Source organism: Gorilla gorilla, chromosome 1, assembly GCF_029281585.2.
Source record: "Gorilla gorilla gorilla isolate KB3781 chromosome 1, NHGRI_mGorGor1-v2.1_pri, whole genome shotgun sequence".
NCBI classification, from domain to species: Eukaryota; Metazoa; Chordata; class Mammalia; order Primates; family Hominidae; genus Gorilla; species Gorilla gorilla.
In genome coordinates, this window is record NC_073224.2 from 182,957,899 (window position 1) to 182,978,005 (window position 20,107).

The 20,107-nt window shown below is 40.7% G+C and overlaps 1 protein-coding gene across 17 annotated transcripts in view; it reads left to right on the plus strand.

The window, feature by feature from the left end:
• Positions 1 to 19,332, plus strand: part of DAB1 (DAB adaptor protein 1) — a 1,249,170-nt gene extending 1,229,838 nt beyond the window's left edge. For 10 of the 17 annotated variants that reach the window (XM_055349811.2, XM_063698321.1, XM_063698323.1 and 7 more), the window contains 3 exons: positions 2,745 to 2,872; positions 3,225 to 3,335; positions 15,989 to 19,332. In XM_055349811.2, the coding sequence (XP_055205786.2) occupies positions 2,745 to 2,872; positions 3,225 to 3,320 (224 nt within the window). In that variant the 3' untranslated portion in view covers positions 3,321 to 3,335; positions 15,989 to 19,332. The remainder of the gene's footprint in view (positions 1 to 2,744; positions 2,873 to 3,224; positions 3,336 to 15,988) is intronic. The other 7 variants (XM_063698338.1, XM_063698322.1, XM_063698334.1 and 4 more) reach the window with 1 other exon arrangement.
• The last annotated feature ends 775 nt before the right edge of the window (positions 19,333 to 20,107 follow it).

Genomic DNA, 20,107 nt, shown 5'->3' on the forward strand with positions numbered 1-20,107 from the left:
GACTCCCCCACCACAAGCTGTGTCTTTGGGCAAGTGTATGACTTCTCTGAGACTCAGTTTTATCATTGGTAAAATAAGTGAATTGGCTTGGATGAGCAGTGTGCATCCTTCTAGTTCCAGCTTTCAGTGAGTCTCCTCCAGCTCACATTTCTTCTGCAAACATCTGGAAAACAGTGACTGTGCAGCCAAATCAGAATCCAGATACACTTGAGCACATGTACACTTGTTTGACACAATTCAGGGAAGGTGTTCTGGTGACTCAGCCTGTGCCTTGACACCTGATAAGAGGAAAGAAAAGGCTCATGCTACAGCGAGTTTGGCGGTTTCATTACTGTCACAGGTGATATGGATCACTGCATGGCCAATACTGTGAACTGTCAAAAGAAACACCCCTAATGTTAATACAATTAGATTGTGCCATTTCAGCCAGGTTCAGAATGCTATTCTGAAAATGAATGCCCTCAACGTGTATAAACAACCCACTTGCACTCTGGCCATATGATCTACATAGTGGCAGCATCTCTATTTATGCAGACTCACAGGGTTTCAATGAGGAATAATGAATAAGAAATGAAATGTTAAAGAAATGACAGCCATGCCTACATAAGCAAGCATCTTTTTAAAAACAAACATCTCTCTTTCAATGGACTTGTGTGCCAGCTACAAATGAAAGAGGAGAGTTTAAGTTCTTTGAGGGCAGGAACTGGCTCCATTATTCCTACACTTCTCATAATGCTAGCTTAGTGCCTGGGACATGAGAGGCATTTGGGAAAGGTTATAGAGAATGAAATAAACAAAATGGAGATGACTTAGCTACTGTTATGTTTTAGAGCATTGTTGGCAACCTCGGCACTATGGACATGTTGGGCCAGATAATTCTTTGTTTCAGAGGCTGTCCCATTGTAGGATGTTTAGCAGCAACCCTGGCCTCTAATCACTCTATGAGAGAAACGTATATCCCCTTCCTCTAGTGTCGAGAAAAATGACTCCAAGCATTGCCAAATGTACCCTAGGGATGAAATTGCCCCAGACTGAGAACCACTGCTTTAGAGTATTAGAAGCATCCTATAAAGCCTTCTAAAGATTAAGACACCTGCATAAATAAACTCCTGTTTATGCTTTCCATTGATTTCATTAGGTAACTCTGAGCAGTATACCTGCCAGAACTGGCAACTCAGCTTGTGTTCTCAACATTTAGTAAGCAAAAATCCACTTCAAATACAATTCAGGATCTAATTAAGCTAATATTTATTAAACATCTACTACCCTTCAGGGTGTTTGCATATAGCTTTAAACCCACTTTCAATATAGTTTGTTCCATAGTCATCTCCTGAAACAAAACAGATTTCATTGCAAATTTCTTTCCAAAAATTTGCTGTTTTATTTTGAACAAAATTAGAAAAACCAGTCTTTATATCCTCTGACCCACCAGTATCCCCTTAAGAATGTTTTGGGAAGAGGATTGGTTGGATCAAAAGTGAACCTCAAATAGAAACAGAAAAGCACAGTTGGACTGGATAGTGTCAGACAGAGCTCTGTTAAATGCCAGTGCTGCTATTTCATAGCTGTGTTAACCCTTCGCAAGTCACCTCACCTCCCTGAGCTGCAATTTCTCCATCTGGGAAACAAAAAAGTTACGATAACAACTTGCAGGTATTTGTATTAAGGTGTATAATGAATAGGAAGTGCCTAGCACAGTGTCCAACTCATTGGCACATTATAAATAATAAGTTAGGAAATAGCATCATCTTTCTATATATAGATTCAGCAGAGTAAAAAGTATGCACTAAGTTTTACAATCATCATTCACTGTCTGATTTCTAAGTTCTATAACATTAGGAAAATTCAGCTGCTAAATCAAGTCATGCCACCTTCTCACTTGGGTCTTAGCCAGTAACCGGTATTTTCAGTGACAAATTAGAATTTATTAAAAGAAGAGTGGTATCAAATGACATATTTGTTCTAAACCTCTAAAACAAATGAGAGGAGACGTGGGTGGGTCAGCCCAGAAAATGCGTATCCTTTGTACTTATAGAATCAAGTACCTGCTGTGAAGTTGCCATCAGCTACATCCATTTTCCCAGATCACTGAGACACTTTCTCTTTATTCAACATGTGTTTATTGAATACCTCCTATGTGCCAGGATTCAGAATCTGGTTCTACTAGTTGCCATGAGCAAATTAGCAAACTTCACTTTCCTTACCTGTCAAATTAGGATAACCTCTACCTCAAAGATGTTTTATGAGGATTAGAGATATTGTCTGTAAAGTTTCTAACAGTGTTTGACACATGAAAGGCACTCAATAACGTGCCCTCTGATGAAACACAGAAAGAAGAAAGCAAACCATAGCCCAGTAGTTCTCAGCTTGATCATGCATCAGAATAACCTGTAGCAGGTTGTTCAAACACAGAGTCTGTGATTCAGTAGATCTGGGGTAGGGTCAGAAAATTTCATTTCTAACAAATTCCCAGATGCTACTGCTGCTGCTTGTCCAAGGACCATCCTTTGAGAACCACTGACTTACCTATCAGTGTGGACGAGCTCCTTCCTGAAGTCAGATGTGTGAGAGGAAAGATCAATACGTACAGAGAAAGAATTCAAATATTCAACTGATTCCACTGGAAATAGGAAGAGGAATCCTAAGATTTGACTTGAATATAAGCAGATTCCTGAGGTTTCTTTGGGATACATTCATGGCAGCCAGGCACTTAAGATGTCTCTTTTTCTGTGGTCTCTGTGTAGCTCCAACCCCAGCCCCTAGACAGAGCTCTCCATCCAAATCATCTGCATCCCATGCCAGTGATCCTACCACAGATGACATCTTTGAAGAGGGCTTTGAAAGTCCCAGCAAAAGTGAAGAGCAAGAAGCTGTAAGTGACCAGTTTGTTATTTGTTTGTGTTTTTCCTTAAAATTAAGACCTCTGTAACTGAAATGGATAATGCATGAGGAAGCCTACATAGAAAAGAATGCTGGCTCAATCTCATAAGTTCTCAAGGGGTTGCTAAAGGGGCTTTCTTTTGTGTTCAAATGAGTCAGCTGAAAAGGACTGCCTTTTTATTAAATTGGTACTACAAGTCCACATTTGTGGTGTAGCATCCTCTAAATGCCGTTGCACCCTCCTTTACAATAACTGATTGTGCTGCATGAAAGTATATCCAGGTGTCTTATATTTTCAATGCTTGAAAAGAGAAAAAAAAAAGTATTATCTTCTTGTGTTCTAGCCTGATGGATCACAGGCCTCATCCAACAGTGATCCATTTGGTGAGCCCAGTGGGGAGCCCAGTGGTGATAATATAAGTCCACAGGCCGGTAGCTAGATAGCGCAGGTCTGGGTAGGTATCTGTCCTTTTTATCTCCTTTACCCTTAAGCTATCTGCTTTCCCTTTTGGTTGTTCTTCACTTCTGAAGCCACATCCTCAATGTTTGCACCATGTCTCCTTGCCTGAGCTGCATTGCTGATGTTTGCACCATCGCTCCTTCCCTGAACTGTATTCCTGATGTTTGCACTATTTCTTCTTGCCTGAGCTATATTACCAGTGTCTGCACCATGTCCCTTTGCCTGGTGTCTACGTTCTACTTTGCCTTTTCTTATGGATGCATGACCTTTGACATATCCTGGGAGGTAGGGGTAAGGGTGAGAAGTGGGAACTGATCATATTATTTTATTAATAATATGTTCTGCGTGGTTGGTGGTGATAGAATGAGGCATGGTCCATGCTACTTAGCATGCATTTAGTTTCTGGAAGCATCAACATTTTGAGATGGACACATTCTGCCCACCCTGATAATTTCTCAGTGAGCCATGGTCCAGATGCTTTAATCTTTTAAGCAAAATGTCACTGCATTTGCCTGCACTCTGCAGATCTAAAGAGGTCACCAATCAAACACAGAGAGAAGCCAGACTAAGAAGCAAAAACAAGCAGTGCTTGAAATAAGATTGATCGAGATGTAAGATCAGAGGCAGCCCTTTTCGTCTAGCCAGAAAGGACCCTGCACCCTGCATCCTTTCTGATGTGAAATTCAAAGCCCAGGGATGTGTAGCACTCAATTCTGAGGCTGTGCTGTTTGCACCTGTGCTGCAGCATGTGGATTGCCACCAAATCACTTCAAATTCCATCAGCAGCTACTTTGAGAGAGATGTACTTACATTTACTAGAAGTGGCTTTTGGCACTTGAATTTCAATACATCTGATTTGATCGAAAGAAAGAGGACCTGATGAAGCAAACCTTCTTAGGAGACAGAAGTACACCTTGTTACTCAGACATGATTTCTAAGGTCACTTCTTGACAAATGTGTTCAATTTTCAGATACCTTCTTAGTTTTCTATAAACACACAGGACTGCAAGGCCATTCCCAAAGGGCTCCTTTTTTAAGTTCTGAACAGCATGGTCAAAACCATTAAAATGGTAAACAGTTTTCTCCACTCATAAATGGATTCTGAGGCTACCTCATAAATGGATTCTGAGGCTACCTCAGAATTAGTCTTAGCCCACACGTAAGTTAGACAGTTACTGAAAGCTAATATGATATTTTGAAAGTGTATTTTGTTAACAGGTATTTTTATTAAAGAACCTAACACACTGTGTAGGTTGCCACATTTTGTATCAGTGCAATAGCACATAATAATATGTCATGCCATGCAAAACCACCTACGATTCACTTAGAAGTTCACTCTTGCAAAGCTACTTCGGGAGTTGATATATTGAAAGCAAAGTCAATGTTTCAGGAAAAAGAAAAGTTGAGGACTATAGGCAGACTCCTTGGGATGATTCCCTACGAGGTATTTTACCCCCCGCCTAAGTTGTATTTCACGTGCTCAACCTTGCCTTGAAAAATTTGATGAATAAACTAGAGGTGACAAGAGCCATTCATCAGGATAACAGCAAACATCATCCTAAAATTGAAGTTCTTCTAGAAAACAAAGATAACTTACACCATTTGCAGATCAATGTATTAAACCCTCATCTTTATGAACCTGTTCAGCTTGAGACAATCCTACAAGCCAAACTGTTTCATGGGGCTTTGGTCTGTTCCACATTTAATGCTCTGTCCACTACCCCAAGCCACAGCTGAGCTGTAAATGGACATAGCATAGTAGTGTGGGAAGAACTCAGGATTTGGACTTGAGTTTAAATCCTAACTCAGCTACTTAATGTGGGAAATCTTGGGCAAGAACCAAAATTTGAGTCTTGGTTTCTTCATCTGCTAGAAAGGGCTTATATTCTCCATAATGGTAACTGAGATAGTTTATGTTGAGTATCTAGCACAGAGACAGACACTGAGTAATCAGCTTAAAATTCAGCTTAAAAAAAAATATCTAGGTTCTGGAACAACATTGTTTGAGTTCAGCATCTGTCTCCACCACTTCCTGGCTATGTGACACTGCTGAGATTTTATAATTATTCTCTATCTTATTTTCTTCATTTGAAAAATAAGGATAAAAATAGTGTCCACCTCATAGGGTTATTATGTGAACTAAATAAAGTGATATATGTGAAGCTCTTAGCACTGTGTATAGCACATAGAAAGCACCTAATAGATGCTAGCTACCCTCATCATCACCATCACCACCATCATTATCATCATCATTATCATCATCACATATATCCAATTAATGCACGCTCCCCACTCTCTTGGATTTTATACATTTAGCTTTTATGTATAAGGCCATTGGTTGGGAGGTTTTGCTTTGTACTTTGTCTTCAGATAATTAATTTTCAATATGTGTCACAATAGCTTTGGAAGGGAAAAAAAGAAAAAAGCCTGCTGCTTAGCTCTCTGGCTTGCCCCACCCCATAATCAGAATGGCCCTGGTTTGGGCCTCACACAGCTCACTGCCAAAAAATGGGCTGTCTTAGAATCACATGCAAGTCAAAATAAGTACCTCCCAGCTCCAGAGGAGGGCTGGACTGTAATCTTCGGTGAAGTAATTTTCTCCCTTTGAAAGCTTAGCCTGGCCACTTCACAGTTATCAAGATTCAAGTGCCAAGGGGCAGATGCCAGCTTTGCAGACATAGCCACTATGACACACATGGGGGACGTCTGGGAGAGCCATTCTGGGTCCCTCCATCGACAGCAGCACAAGACACATTTAATCTTTCCATCTCCATCCCATTCCCCCATCCACCCAACTGAAAATTTACTGACTGCAATTTCTTAGTGCCTTTCCAAACATTTGGAGAAGAGAGACCATGCAGGGAAAGTTATGTCCATGGCTTTATTTTTTTCCCCTCTGCTTTCATATGGTTGGAAAGCAAGAGTCCTGTCTCTCTTATCACCCTTGCAACCATTATCACCAGCTGTTTTTTATTAGAAATACCTGCACAGTTCTGAGTAAGTAGGGATGACATCTGTTGATAAGCTAAAGCCATATCACACCATAGTAAGAGGAAACAGACGGACTCAATCCCCGCAGGTGGAAGCTTCAGGGCCAATCTCAAACAGCAGTTCTGTTTTAGCAATAAAGGAAAATATCTTCAATTACTTCACTTTTTTTCCCCTACCCTCCTATCTGGGAGAATCACGTGTCTTTGAAAGACTGGGTCAACAAGGGCAAAAAAGAACCAAAATAATATTATAATGACTGGTATGGGAATGGCAGGTAATTTATACTTCACTGATGTGTTGCTGGAGCAATTTTAAGGACGAAATGTTAGCTTTTGAGGAGATGAAAGAAAAATGAAAACATTTATTTGGTTAAATGGCTAAGTAAATAAACTGCCTATCAGACTTTCCCAGCTGTCAAGTCAGAGTAGCATCTGTAACAATGGGGAATTGTTTGGTCTGCCTCCCTTAGTAACAATAGATATTGCCATAAATAATAAGTTGCTGTCATTTTTTAATACTGATCTTCGTGGTGGGAATGCAAGACATATAACATATTACCTGATGGATTTCCAGTGTTCAAGGGAAAAGAAAGCTGAACCTCAGATGCTTTGGGAAGAAGAATCTTAAGAGAGTGAGAGAGGAAGAGAGAGAGAGAAAAAAAGGAGGAAGGGAGGGAAGGGAAGAAAAGGAAAGAAAGGAAGAAACAAAACACAGAGTCAGGGGCCTTAGGTCTGATTTCTACTTCCAAAGCAGGTCACCTTAGGTAAGCATATATCCTTTCATATGGATAAATACAGATAATTGCAATAGCTCTCTCCCCAAGCTGTCCAAGAATCAAATAATATCATAAATATGAAAGTGTTTTATAAGCTTTGAAAGTAAAGTACATGTATTTGGGATTATTATTACCATTCTCTTTTTATATACAACCAAACAACAGACCCTTAAAATAAAGAACCACAAAACAACAGAAAATGACCTATTTTATGGACACAGAACTCAATGACAAGTCCAACCTAAGTTTTTGGAGGGCACAGTGTCCCACTTCCTTGGACCTTTATGAAGAGACTCCCTGTCGAGGTCCTGTAGCTAGAAAGTGATGGCACTGGATCAGGCAGAAGATGACCAGGGTCTGGCTAAGGGCAGTGTCAGCCAAGACCTCAGGCATAGTGCCAAGAGATGTTTAAAAGCTGAAATCAACAGAAGGTTAAGACCGAAGAGACATGGGAGGTGAGGAGGAGGACATAAGGTAGGATGACACCCAGGTTCCTGGCATGGGGATCTATATGGTGCCAGTCACTGTGCTAAGGAACACAAGCAGCATGTTTGAGCAGAAAGAAGACAAGTTTACTTTGGGACCAACTGAACTCAAGGTGCCCATGAGACTTCCAAGTAGAGATGCCAGTAGGCTGCTGGATACAACCTCTGGAGATCAAAAGAGAAATCAAGGCTAGACATAGAGATTTCCATATGGGTTTCAGCCATTGGAGTAGTGAGTGCAAGTAGAATACACAGATCATCTAACCAGAAGTTGCCAAACTCTCTGTAAATATGTGTGCCTTGTGGGCCATACTGTCTCTATTACAGCTACTCTACCATTGTCGCAGGAAAGCAGCAAAAGATGATACATAAATGAATGAATGTAGCTGTGTTCTAATAAGATTTTATTTACAAACATAGGCAGCTGCCAGAATTGGCTGACAGAATTAGATCAGGCTCACTGTTTCTAGAACCACTGCGGAAGGTAATCATGATGCCTTTCACTTACTAATAATAATAAGATGTATTTTAAAATTACTAGCATCACCTAATTTAATCCTCACAGGAACACTCAGGTATTTTTATTATTCCCATTTCACAAATATTACAGACAAGGTAGAGAGTTTAACAACTTGCTGAAATCCTGAGATTCACATGTAATAGTACCAGGATTTGAATCTAGACCCAGATTAAGTAATTCAAACACACTCAAACAGAATCAGGAAGGACACCTGGGTTTTAATAGCATCACATCAATTTAGATGTGTGATATGAGGCAGATGGCTTCATTTCTGACCTTTGGTTTCCTTTTCTGTAAAACAATTCCCACAGGTCCTTCCAGCTCTGACATTTTAAGACCATCTAACTTGCCCAAAGTCACCCACCTACAGCATGGAACCAATCCCCAAATAAGATCTACCAGCAGCATCTCTCCCTCAGGCTGTCTCTATTCCCGCCTAACAAAGGAGAAGACAGAAATCCCTAAAATACACTGACTTCATTAGGATCCCCAGAGACTATCAGTCCTAGATGCAACCTGCTCCCAGTAACCAGGAGCTTACTCAGAAAAGGCCTTCCTGCTTATGGTAGATAATCAGTGTCAGCAACTTCAGCGTCATCATCTGTTATATAACAAGGCCAAAAAAGATGATGTACATGTGCAAAACAGATCATTGATGCCCATCATTGTTGTTATTATTGACGGGGAAATAGAATGTTCTTCAGAACATGCACAGTTGCCTCAAAACTCAGGTGGTGCATCTCTGTATGCACCAAGCGGGTTTCAGCACCCAAGACCCCAGGAACCAGGGCATTCGGCAGTGTCAATCCCTAAGGGATTATCATCAAATCCATTCGGTGTTTAGAAGACTTTTCTACCCTAACAGCCAGACTTTCAGACTCAAAGTGGCCAGAAAGCTTTGTTTTTCCTTTTGTTTGAATATAAAGAAAAAGAAGGCTGCCAGCATTTAAGATACTTCATGTTATACGAGCTCACTTGTAACTTGTCACAGTCCCATGAGGTAGATATTATTCCCTCCACTTTACAAATGAAGGAACTGGGGTCCAGATAGGTGAGATGCTCGCCTAAGTTCATATCGGAAGTTAGGAGGATTTCTGGGGTCTTAGATGTTATTCACTCCGCTTTACAAATGAAGGAACTGGGGTCCAGATAGGTGAGATGCTCGCCTACGTTCATATAGGAAGTCAGGAGGATTTCTGGGGTCTTTCTGGCTCCCCAAACCGATGCATTTTTCCTGACCCTCCACATGGATTCAGATAGAACTTTGAGTTATTTTAGCCTTTTTCGCCTCTGACTACCAATACCTTTTTCGTTTGTCAAGCCAAGGAATGTAAAACTCCCACTGAGCTAGTCCTAAGTGTTAGGGCTAAAAGACCATGAGGCTGAAGTTGCTGCCTGGGCAGGGTAATGCTGAGGGACTCAAGCTTTGACTCACCTTCCAGCTTTAGTCTGATCCTCAGCTTGGCTTGGCGCTTTTCCTACCCTAGGCCCCCAGGATGGGGCATAAGTGGGTTCACTCAGCAAACTGATTGCATGGCGCACCATTGACCTCACATCTGAGACCACCTTTGTCAGCATGCAGTGTCTTTGCTCCACTAGTAAGATGTATTGCTTTTGACATACTTTTGTCAAAGGTAGTCAATCTTTCCAAAAACAAATACCAGAAATATTAAATGGGCAGAAAGTAATCAGCACAATTTAGGTAGCTTCCAAGAGTGTCTTGTTATAATGTGACATAGGAAACCATTTGCCCTTATACTTCATGCCAAAGAGCTGGGGCTGGGAGAAGAAAGCAAGGAAACCAGCACAGAAATGGGAGTCTGAACCCTGGGCTGCTCCCTGGCTCTCCACTGTCTCCTGTATGGCTTTGGGAAAGTACCCCTTGTGTCTGGGGCTTCAGTTTCTTCATGCAGAAAAGGAGCTGTGGGCATGAGGTCCCTTCCAGCTTCAACCTTCTATGAGAGGGAACACATGGTAGTGGAGAAGATAGTAGGCTTAAAAAGACCTGAGTATGTTTACATGAAACTCTAGAAAAAACAAACGTAGTCTATAGCAATCAAAAGCAGATCAGAGCTGGCACTGAGATAGGGAGTTGACTGAGAAGGCACAAGAGAAGTCTTTAGGGTGAAGAAATGCTCTGTAGCTGACATGGGTGTATATATTTGTCAAGTTCATTAAACTGTACGTTTAAAATGGGTACATTTCATTGTATGTAAATTATACCTCACTGAAATTGATTTAAAAATAAGACTAGGTAAAATCGTGGAGATGGAAAGTAGATTAGACTAGGGCTGGGGATTTGGGGAATGAATGGGGAGTTAATTGCTTAATAGGTACAGAGTTTCTGTTTGGGGTGATGAAAGAGTTTTGGAAATGATGCTGATGGTTGCACAACATTGTGAATGTAATTAATGCTGCTGAATTGTACACTTAAACGTGGTTAAAATGGCAAAGGTTATGTTGTTTATGTTTCACCACAAATAAAAATCTAAAAAAGATTTTTAAAAAAAGCAGTATGTCCCAGCTCTGCTGTGTGCTGGCTGAGTAACTGCACAGGTCACCCAACTGCAGGGAGCCCAGGCTTCTTTGCTGTAAAATGAAGACAGGAGCTCTAAAGGCACAGTCCTGGTGTGTAGCTCAAGTAAGACTATGTGACATTGGAAAGACCATGTATAGACTGTAAAAGTTTCTGTAGAGATATACCATTATTACTCCAGTTCTGAGTCCACTTGGCTGCTGTAGTTGAGCACATAATTCATAGATAGTTAAAGGACATGTTGAGTAGTCTGCAAACGGTGGAAGTTTCTGTTATCCACAGGGCCCTGCAGCCGGGTTGTCTGCATTAACTCCACATTCATTCTGCACAATTTTCCTAGGCTGATCCAGCACCATTCTTTTATTAATAACTGAGAGCTCATCTGCAATTGCACCTATGTGCTATGAAGGAGAGGCCATTTGAAAAGAAACCCACAGGTGATTATTAGGCCTAAAACCATTGTCTATAAAGGGAGGATAAAGCCACACTCCCAGACATAAGGGACCTAATGTTTTTTGGAGTATCTCCTATGTTTCAGACTCTGTGCTAGACAATCAACATGTTTTCTCCTTCACAGAGGGTATTTCTAGCCTCATTTTACAGATGAGGAAACTGGCACCCAAAGACGTTAAGTACCCTGCACAGAATCCTAGGGCTGCTAAATGTGTGATAGTAGGAAAAAGAACAGCAGCCTCTGACAGTCAGGTGCAGGCCCACTCCCACAGCAAGGTCCTGGCATTCTCCTGTTGAACATCAACATTTCACATACCATCAGCATCAGGCAAGGCCACTCAGTGACCATGATAGGTCAAGACAAAATCAAGACCACCAGGTCATCATGGCTGAACACAGGCAAAACATGAACATTGTCAAAATTGGAAAACTGATCAAACATTTCTCTAGCCTGGTTTCAGCCTTGCTCTGTTCTTCTTGCCTTCTAGATAAGTATTGTTGGGATAATCACAGAATTACCCCCACATTATGACAGCATCCAATTCAGAGAAAAACCCCACTTTGTTGACCATCCCCAAAATTACTTACCTTAAGCCCAAATCTTATGATACATTTTTTCTAACACCCTCTTTCAGAGATGCCTCATTGCTCCTCCCTCTGCGGTGAGGAATAACCCAACATGTTCAACTACAGATGTGTCCCTGGTGGTCTTTGCAGCAGAGCATTGGCAGGAGAACACTAAGCTAGGCCTGCATGACTTAGTCTCCTGTGCTTTTGCTCTTTTACTGCACCTTCGAGAAAATTGGGTGTTTCACTTACAGAAAGGTTAGAGGGTGGATTTTGCTTTAGGTTTTACCATATGGTTTCCATCTACTTTGTTATCTAAAAATAAAGATATTAATATGTCAGAATCATATTAAAGTTCACAACTATTTGCCAACTTCCACTAAGAAGAGAACTGTTCATTTACTCACACATGTCTTCATTCTTCATGTTGTTAGTGGATGCACCTCCCATATTCCAAGCTTCATTCAGAATTCGGGATACTGACATGCAAGGCCCAGTGGAGCTCAGTGTAGAACATGCTAGGAGATGCCATAGTAGGAGTGAAGACAGAGATCTGCACAGGTTCTGAAGCATCCAGGAGCACAGTGGCTCGTGTCACCTGCAGAGTCCAGGAAGCCTTGATATTTCAGCTAGGTCTTAAAGTATGAACTTTAGGAACAAAGAAGGCTCCGAAGCCAGAAGGAACTGCCTGCATGAAGTCTCAGAGATGGGAAAACTCCAGCATGTGAGGGTGAACCCCAAGTAGGGTTTGGAAGGTAGGATGTAGGAGACAGTGGCAGTAGGAGAGGCTGGTTGGGAAGGTGGGCATTATGTGCAGTCTTGAGGAGTTTGCCTTTTCCTTTGAGTGACGAGGAGCCAGGAGGGCTGTTTCAGGCAGGAGACTGGCATGGCCAAATCCATTTCAGAAAGATCATCCTGGAGAGGCATAAAGAAAGATTCTTTTAACATGATTTACGTGACCTGAAGGTAGAGTTTTGATTCATGGTCTACAAGGGGTATTTATTAGCTCTAATGGACTAAGAGACTAATGGGCCTTGTGTGCCCGGCGAAGGTGCTTTGACCTACCCTGTGGGTGATGGGGAGCCTCTGAAGGATTTGAAGCAGGGCAGAGACGTGGACAAATCTGCCAAAAGAAAACAAACAAACAAACAAAAACATCAACAGCATGTTATGTTAATGTGCGATTCCATTTAGGCTTTTGGAATTTTGAAAATAGCTCAAAGACCCCGTTATGACCTTGACAGAGGCCAGGTTGGAAATTTCTGAATTCAATGATTCTTTAGCTTCCCTCTAACTCTGACAGTCTAAGATTCCATAATAAGGGAGGTAGAGCTATTGCCAAAATGTATAATGCATCACAGTGTCAGACTTTGGGATTATCTGCTGCTGGGGGTTTTCCACACCACTGCTCCCCTTCATTAGTGGGGATAATTGAGAGTTGACTGCAGTCGTTACTGCTGTTGTGATGGTTATTTGAAGCTAAATTCGGGCAAGTAGGAGATGTGTGAATATTTATCTCAGCTGCAGAGAGTTAATGCAGTGTGGCATTAATTACCCTGTCTGAGCCTGCTGTCTTCTTCTGTTTTTAGGTGTCATTTTCAGTTGGATAAATTAGTTTCCAAAATTAGAGTAGAGCAAATTGTAGGGTGAGATCAAGGCAGCCTGACTTCTTGGGGCATCCAAAAAGAAGAATGGGCTGAGAACATCTATCCAGGAAACATTAAGATGCGTGCTTGAAGCCCAGCACAGGCAAAAGGAGATATTTTTCCCCAGTAGTTGTACTTAACTATTTTTGACTCTACCTACTGCACTTGTAGAACACAAACACACAATAAAGTTACATGTTTAGCCTTACAACATGTATTTGAAATAGTTCAAGAGACTGGAAAGGAATAGATTTGGTGTTTAATAAATCATAATCTTACTATAGATTTTGCTACATTTGATTTTGAGAGAATAAAGCCAAATTGGAGTGTATTTAGGACAAAGGGATCAGAACTGTCAGGAAACTAGAAACAGCATTATAGTCATTCAGTAATTCAACAGAATCTCATTGAGGACCTACTGTGCTAGGTTCATATTTGTAAAATGGCAGAAGGAGGCCTGGAGCGGTGGCTCACACCTGTAATCTCAGCACTTTGGGAGGCCGAGGTGGGTGGATCACGAGGTCAGGAAATTGAGACCATCCTGGCTAACACAATGAAACCCCGTCTGTACTAAAAAATATAAAAAATTAGCAGGGCGTGGTGGTGGGCACCTGTAGTCCCACCTACGCGGGAGGCTGAGGCAGGAGAATGGTGTGAACCTGGGAGACCAAGCTTGCAGTGAGCCAACATCGCGCCACTGCACTCTAGCCTGGGCGACAGAGCGAGACTCCATCTCAAAAAAAAAAAAAAAAAAAACAGGCAGAAGGAACTGGCAAGGGGTAACCTAGAAGTAGGACATGGAAGAATGGGCTTCCGTACTTTTCTGTCATCAGACATTTGGACGAAGGATTGTATTTATTTACATTTCCAAGGGCAGTAGAAAGTCTACGGGCGGAAGGCGTGGAGGGACAAGTTGGCACTTTGTTACACTGCATAATAGGGTGCCTCCAAGGAAAGAAGTTCCTTCCCACTGGAAGAATACAAACATAACAAGTTCTAGAGGAACCAGAAATTGGATCTGATGGTAGGAGTCTTGGGGTCTACTCCTGGCATGGATAGTAAGTAACCCTGTGACTCTGAAGAAACAAAAGCTGTCTTCACAGGACTTCAGATTCCTAATCTGTACAATGATGGGCCAGTACAACCTTATCTTCTAGGCCATTCCACTTTACAGTAGAAAGCAAGCAATATGATATGCTACACACAAGAGACAGCACAATGACCTTGAGATCACACAACCTTTCAGAACTTCAGTTTTTATCTGCAAAGGGAGGACTCAAAAAATAAAAGCCACCCTCAGGACTATAAGGCAGATAAATAAGACATGAGGTGCTTTGTAAACTCTGAAGCACCAACGGATGGAAGGATTGGGGTCTCTCTCTCTCTCTCTCTCTCCCTCCTCATGGTCACTGTTGTAAAAGACTAGAAAAAGCACTGGCCCCTGGACCTTGTTTTCAGTTCTCATGTCTCTAGACTTACTAGCTGTGTGACCATGGGCCAATTATTTAACTTCTCTGTACTTCATTTTACCCTTGCAAAAGAGATAAAGCATCTGCCTTCCAAGGCTGTTGTGATGAGATAAAAAGACAATGTACTTGAAAATACCTAGCATGGTGCCAGACACATGGTAGGGGCTCCCAGAATGCCAATTCATTTTGAAGTTTCAAGAAAATAAGCAAATAATAAGAACCTATATGACATGGCAGGGGACAAGCTAATATATCAAATATGGTAAAATTAGGATTTCATTGTGCCCATTTAATTCTGGCACAGACCTCCAAGAGTGACAGCATAAAGGTCAATTTTAACAGAAGGTCCTGTGCATGCTTAAAACCACAGTATCCATCAAATCTGCTTGGCCAATGCACAATGAGCCATCTCAACATCAGCTGAAGTCTGACGGGGTTTAAATAGGGCCGAACGCTGTTTCCTATCTAGGTGTGGATTGCAGGTTTGCTGCATTACATGCTGGTTGAAGATCCCTGTATGTGTTTCAGGACAGCCCCCTGGGTGCAGGCAAATGACTGGCCAAAGCGGAGGGCTCAGATTGAATGGAAACAAGTCCAGAAGTTTGTGATTAAGAGACAAAGACACACTTGCTGTTTCTCTGGCTCAACAGTGCACCCAGGCATCACTATTTGTAGAAGAGCAATTTGAAATAGAATTTCAGGGTTCTCAAGTGGACATTTATGAAACTGTGTTGGAAAAATATCCACTTGACTCATGGTAATTGTTAGCAGTTTCTGAAGATGTATTGCTACCAAGCATTGTGCTAGATACTTTATATGTGTAATCTCTAATTCCCTCAAGAACCCCGTAGGATAAACGGTATTATTCCCATTTTGTGGCTGGAGAAACCAAGACTCAGGATAAGTATCTTGTCCACATGACACAGCTTTTCTAACTCTCCCTACTATATACCATGCTACTTCCCTAACAGGGCAATCAGTTCCAACTTGAAAACGAAAGACAGAACTGAGTGCATAGCTATTTTGGATGATAAAAATGTTGCCAAAATGTTATGTACCCTGATCAAATACTCCAAAAATAACCTAAGGTCATCCATCATAAACTGTCACTTTTCTGTTTTAATCCTAAACCCCTTTTCCCAAAGCTGTCTCAGAAAATCCATGCAAGTGGAAAGAGCAGGCCTCACTTTGTTCCTTTATCCACAGGAGCCAGAGCCTCTGTACGCGCAGATCAACAGACCTAAGAAATAGCATCAATGCGAGCTCGTGGTGGGTGCTCAAGACTGGCATGGACATCAGCATCACGACAGGCTCTCTTGTATTCTTTCACCTCATCCCACAAGAAATTCATGATTGCCCAATGGAACTCGCTCAGAAGAGGGAACTAAGCATTTTTGGCAACCAATGGCAGATATCTATGGCAGCACACAAAAAAAGTATAGAAAGATCCACCTAACATTAAATCAGAAATCAAGCAAATGCTTACCCAACAAATATTTGAGCCCTCATAGCTGGGTTTAAGATGACTCAGTGTGCAAAATTATTAATTCCCTTTTTATTTCTCTACCTGTTGACCACTGTTGAGACACCAAATTTGGAGTGACAGGCATCAGAGGATTACAACAGGGTTGGAACTGACTTCTTTAAGCAAAAGCAAAGGGTCTTCTGTGACCGCAATATCATCATCCATATGCCTTTTCACATAGGATGGTGTGTTTTTTGTCACTCCATGGGGCCTGGTCTGCCATTTTCCCCCCTTTTTTTTTTGTCATCTTTGAAAATTAATAGGTGTACAAATCTTTGTATTGCTTTTGACTTTTTTTAGATATGGGTGAAGAAATCTAACTGGGGAGAAAAAAAGCCTCAGTGAAATGAATTAACTTGAAATTACAAGACAAATGAGTGGTTGATTATTCATTATGATCACGAATGTTGCCAAAACAGTCCTTTAGCTATTCTGCATCCTGGTGAAGAAAGACAGCTTTCAGTTTGAACCTTCATTCTGTGAGTAGGAAAAGACATCAGATCCCATTGATGAGAAAGATGAAAAATGCATCTGATTTCTTAAGAAGCTCTAAACTCTAAGTACAATAAAATGATATTTTTTAATTTTCCGATATCTTGCTGCTGTGATGCTATGCAGACAAGTGTCTTCTCCACGTGCCATTTTCAAAGAAAAGTCATTTGCCAAATAATTCTGGTACAATTCTGGTAATGTGGTTTTGGATCTTAAAAACCAACTTTCTAATGGAACAATGGTGGCATAAATATTCAGAATAACAAACTGATTCTGTGGTCCAAATGGTTCATCTCTATCTCTTTTTGTACATCAGAAAATTCAAATGGGATTTTTATTTTATAACTTGAAAAAAAAAACCTTACCATTAAACTCTTTAAATATTTAAGGGAAATGGCTTTAAGGAGTTCTAATGAAAAAAAAATTGTCTTTTTTTTGTAAATATAAATGTTAATGAAAATGCTTTTTAATAATGCCATTACACTGTAGAGAAGGTAGCAGATTGAGTGCAGGGTGTGACAAACTTGATGGATGGGGCTCACTTTCCAGATGTTATTCTGGAGCATATGGTAGGAAGCTGGAGTGCAGGGACAGCTGGCAGGAGCAGTTGGCCAATCAGCAGCTAGTGAACGGGAAGGGAGCACGTGACTCCATCATCTAGCCTTTCCACGAGAGTCCCCACCCTACGTGCAACACAAGAAAAAGACAATTCACATTCTGAAGAATTCAGATTCTGAAACTCTACCACCTCCCCACTCCCACCTACCCCCAATATAAATCACTGGACTGTTTGTACGTGAAACAGAAGAGGCTAAGCTTCCTTTTTTTACACTTATGAGACAAAAAGTGCAGTGTTTGGTTCGTATGTTTAGCACATGATTTTCATAAAGAATCTATATATTTTTGCCCTACAGAGAATTGTTATACAGGTCAAGTGTGTTTTCCTGATGTTCCTATGCAGTTACAGTATGTTGAAAGTGTTTTAACACTAAGAAGAAAACTTTAAAGATTCATGTGATTAATTGGATTTGAGGATAATTATTATTATTTGGTTTTTAGATTTGAAAAGTAGAATTTCCATTGAGACAATTGATTTGAATAGGCCTGTATTTGATTCTTCATATCAATAGAAACTAAAATGATTTGGGAGATTGATTTGAAAAATGATTGTATACTTGTTCACGAAGAGAAAAGTGATACATGAAGGTAATGGTTATCATTTAAAGCCCACATTTTACACTATCAGGTCACAGGAGTCTAATTTTTTTTTCAGTTAGATAAACTGACCAAACGTCTATTCAAGAATATATGTCAGTCATCCTAATGTGGAAGGTCCGAAGAACCAGAAAAGTGAGAAGGGCCGTTTACCTCCCTCTGTAGCTATCACCTGTTGGTCCACAGAGTTTCTCGAGAAATGAGCAAACATTTTATGATTAGGTAACCCTTTCACATGAAGGGGAAGATGGGAAAGGTGGAATGACCATAAGAGTTGGCTTGAGACCAGTTTTTTTCTGGGGATTTGATAAGATAGGCAGTTCCCATGGGAAATTGCTTAAATTGCTTTGTTGCCTATGATTTGATTCTAAACAAGTGGTGCTATCTTCTCCCTCAATATGGCTGTCTTGAGTTTGTCTTGCAGTATCACACCATTATACCAATTCTTTGGGTTGCTTCTGACACATTCAAAGTGAACTCTGGCTGATGTTGCTGTTTCAGGTATACCATCTGGAGTTAATTTCCTAGCAGAAGGTGAAAGTCCAGGAGAATTGTCCTCTTTCATTGAACATGATTGAAAATGTAACTGGCTCTGAACTTCAAGAAGATGCCCAAGTGATGCATTAAAGTGAGGGAAATAAAGTCAAGTTTTTCAACTGCCATCCATATTCTCATTGGCAGAATTCTGAGTTTTTTCCAAGCACTGTTTGGTGAGCCTGGAACCACCGTATCCTGTCCCAGGAGTACAGTGAAATTTCCAAGCAAGAGCTGAGGTGCCAATACCAAAAGACCATGGGGAGTCTGCACAGTTCTGGTTAGATCAATAGAAAATCCATGTGTACAACTGTTAATTCCTCATCCTCCACTAGCACTAAATTTGTCACTTTAAATTTTGAAACCAGGGAAACACCACCTGTCATTCTGTCCCCATTCTCCATAGCTCTTCAATCTTTACATGCCGCAAGACTTTTTTGATAGCTCGTACTCATCCCAGTGTCTCCTGAAACCCCATCATGTAATGTACTGGGCACCTTCTTTTAAACAAATGTTTACTCTGTGGGTTTGGTTCATTTCAATTTCTGCGTTCTGACACATATTTTTTTAATAAAGATGAGAAAGAGAAAATGACTGTTGCAGTACATTTCTAGACCTACTTTAACTTTACCTCAGATGACAGTTTGTTAACATATATGGACACATTATTTTTAACTTTATGTACAATGCATTGAACAGAACAGCAAAATTTTTAGAAATTTTCCATTAATTTCTGTAACACACCATGTAAAACTGTTACAAATAAACATGTTTGAGAACAACACTTTAGCCTGGCTTTATTCTACAAGTTTCCACTGGATATTCAGGCTTGGATCGGAAGAGGAAATTGCTTTACCTAAGATTCCATCTGACCAAGTGACAGCCTGTGTTTCCCTGGCCCTGGGCTAAAAAGAGCAAGCTTCATTGGGGAGTAAGGTCAATTTGTCAGCCCTCAGTTGAATTCAAGTGCTTGCTATGCTTGGAAAAGCAGCCCCAGACAGGAAGGAGGATGTTGTCAGAAAAAAAGCAAACCCTGGGTAGATGTGGTATTTGGACCACATTTAGCATGAGACGTTCAAAACTGGGAAAGACTCTGGGACTAGCCCTGTGGATTGTGTCTTCCCCTAAAACAAAACAAAAAAAACCTATTAAACTATTGATTGGAAAACCGAGATTAATCTAGACTGTCAAAGAGTTCCCCATCATTCATTTTAAGGTCATCTGCTTTAAGGGACTCAAGAAGGAAGCATTTATCTTTCTTTACATTCCCCTCAAAATCCACACCAAAATGAAAAGGCCTGAAGCTGGATTGTATGTATTGAAGAACAGAAAAAAATGAATATATGTGGGTGTTGTGTACATATTTATGTATGTGTGTGTGTGTGTGTGTGATTTTTATTTCCTTTTGTAACTAAATCAAATAATCAGCCAGATTACAATTAGGTCATTGAGATGCAAAAAACCACCACTGTTTAAGAATGGTTTTGTTAATGACTGCATAAACACAAGCCCTCAATCTGGCCTTGTTACAAAGAAGGTATTAAACAGATGTTATTGCT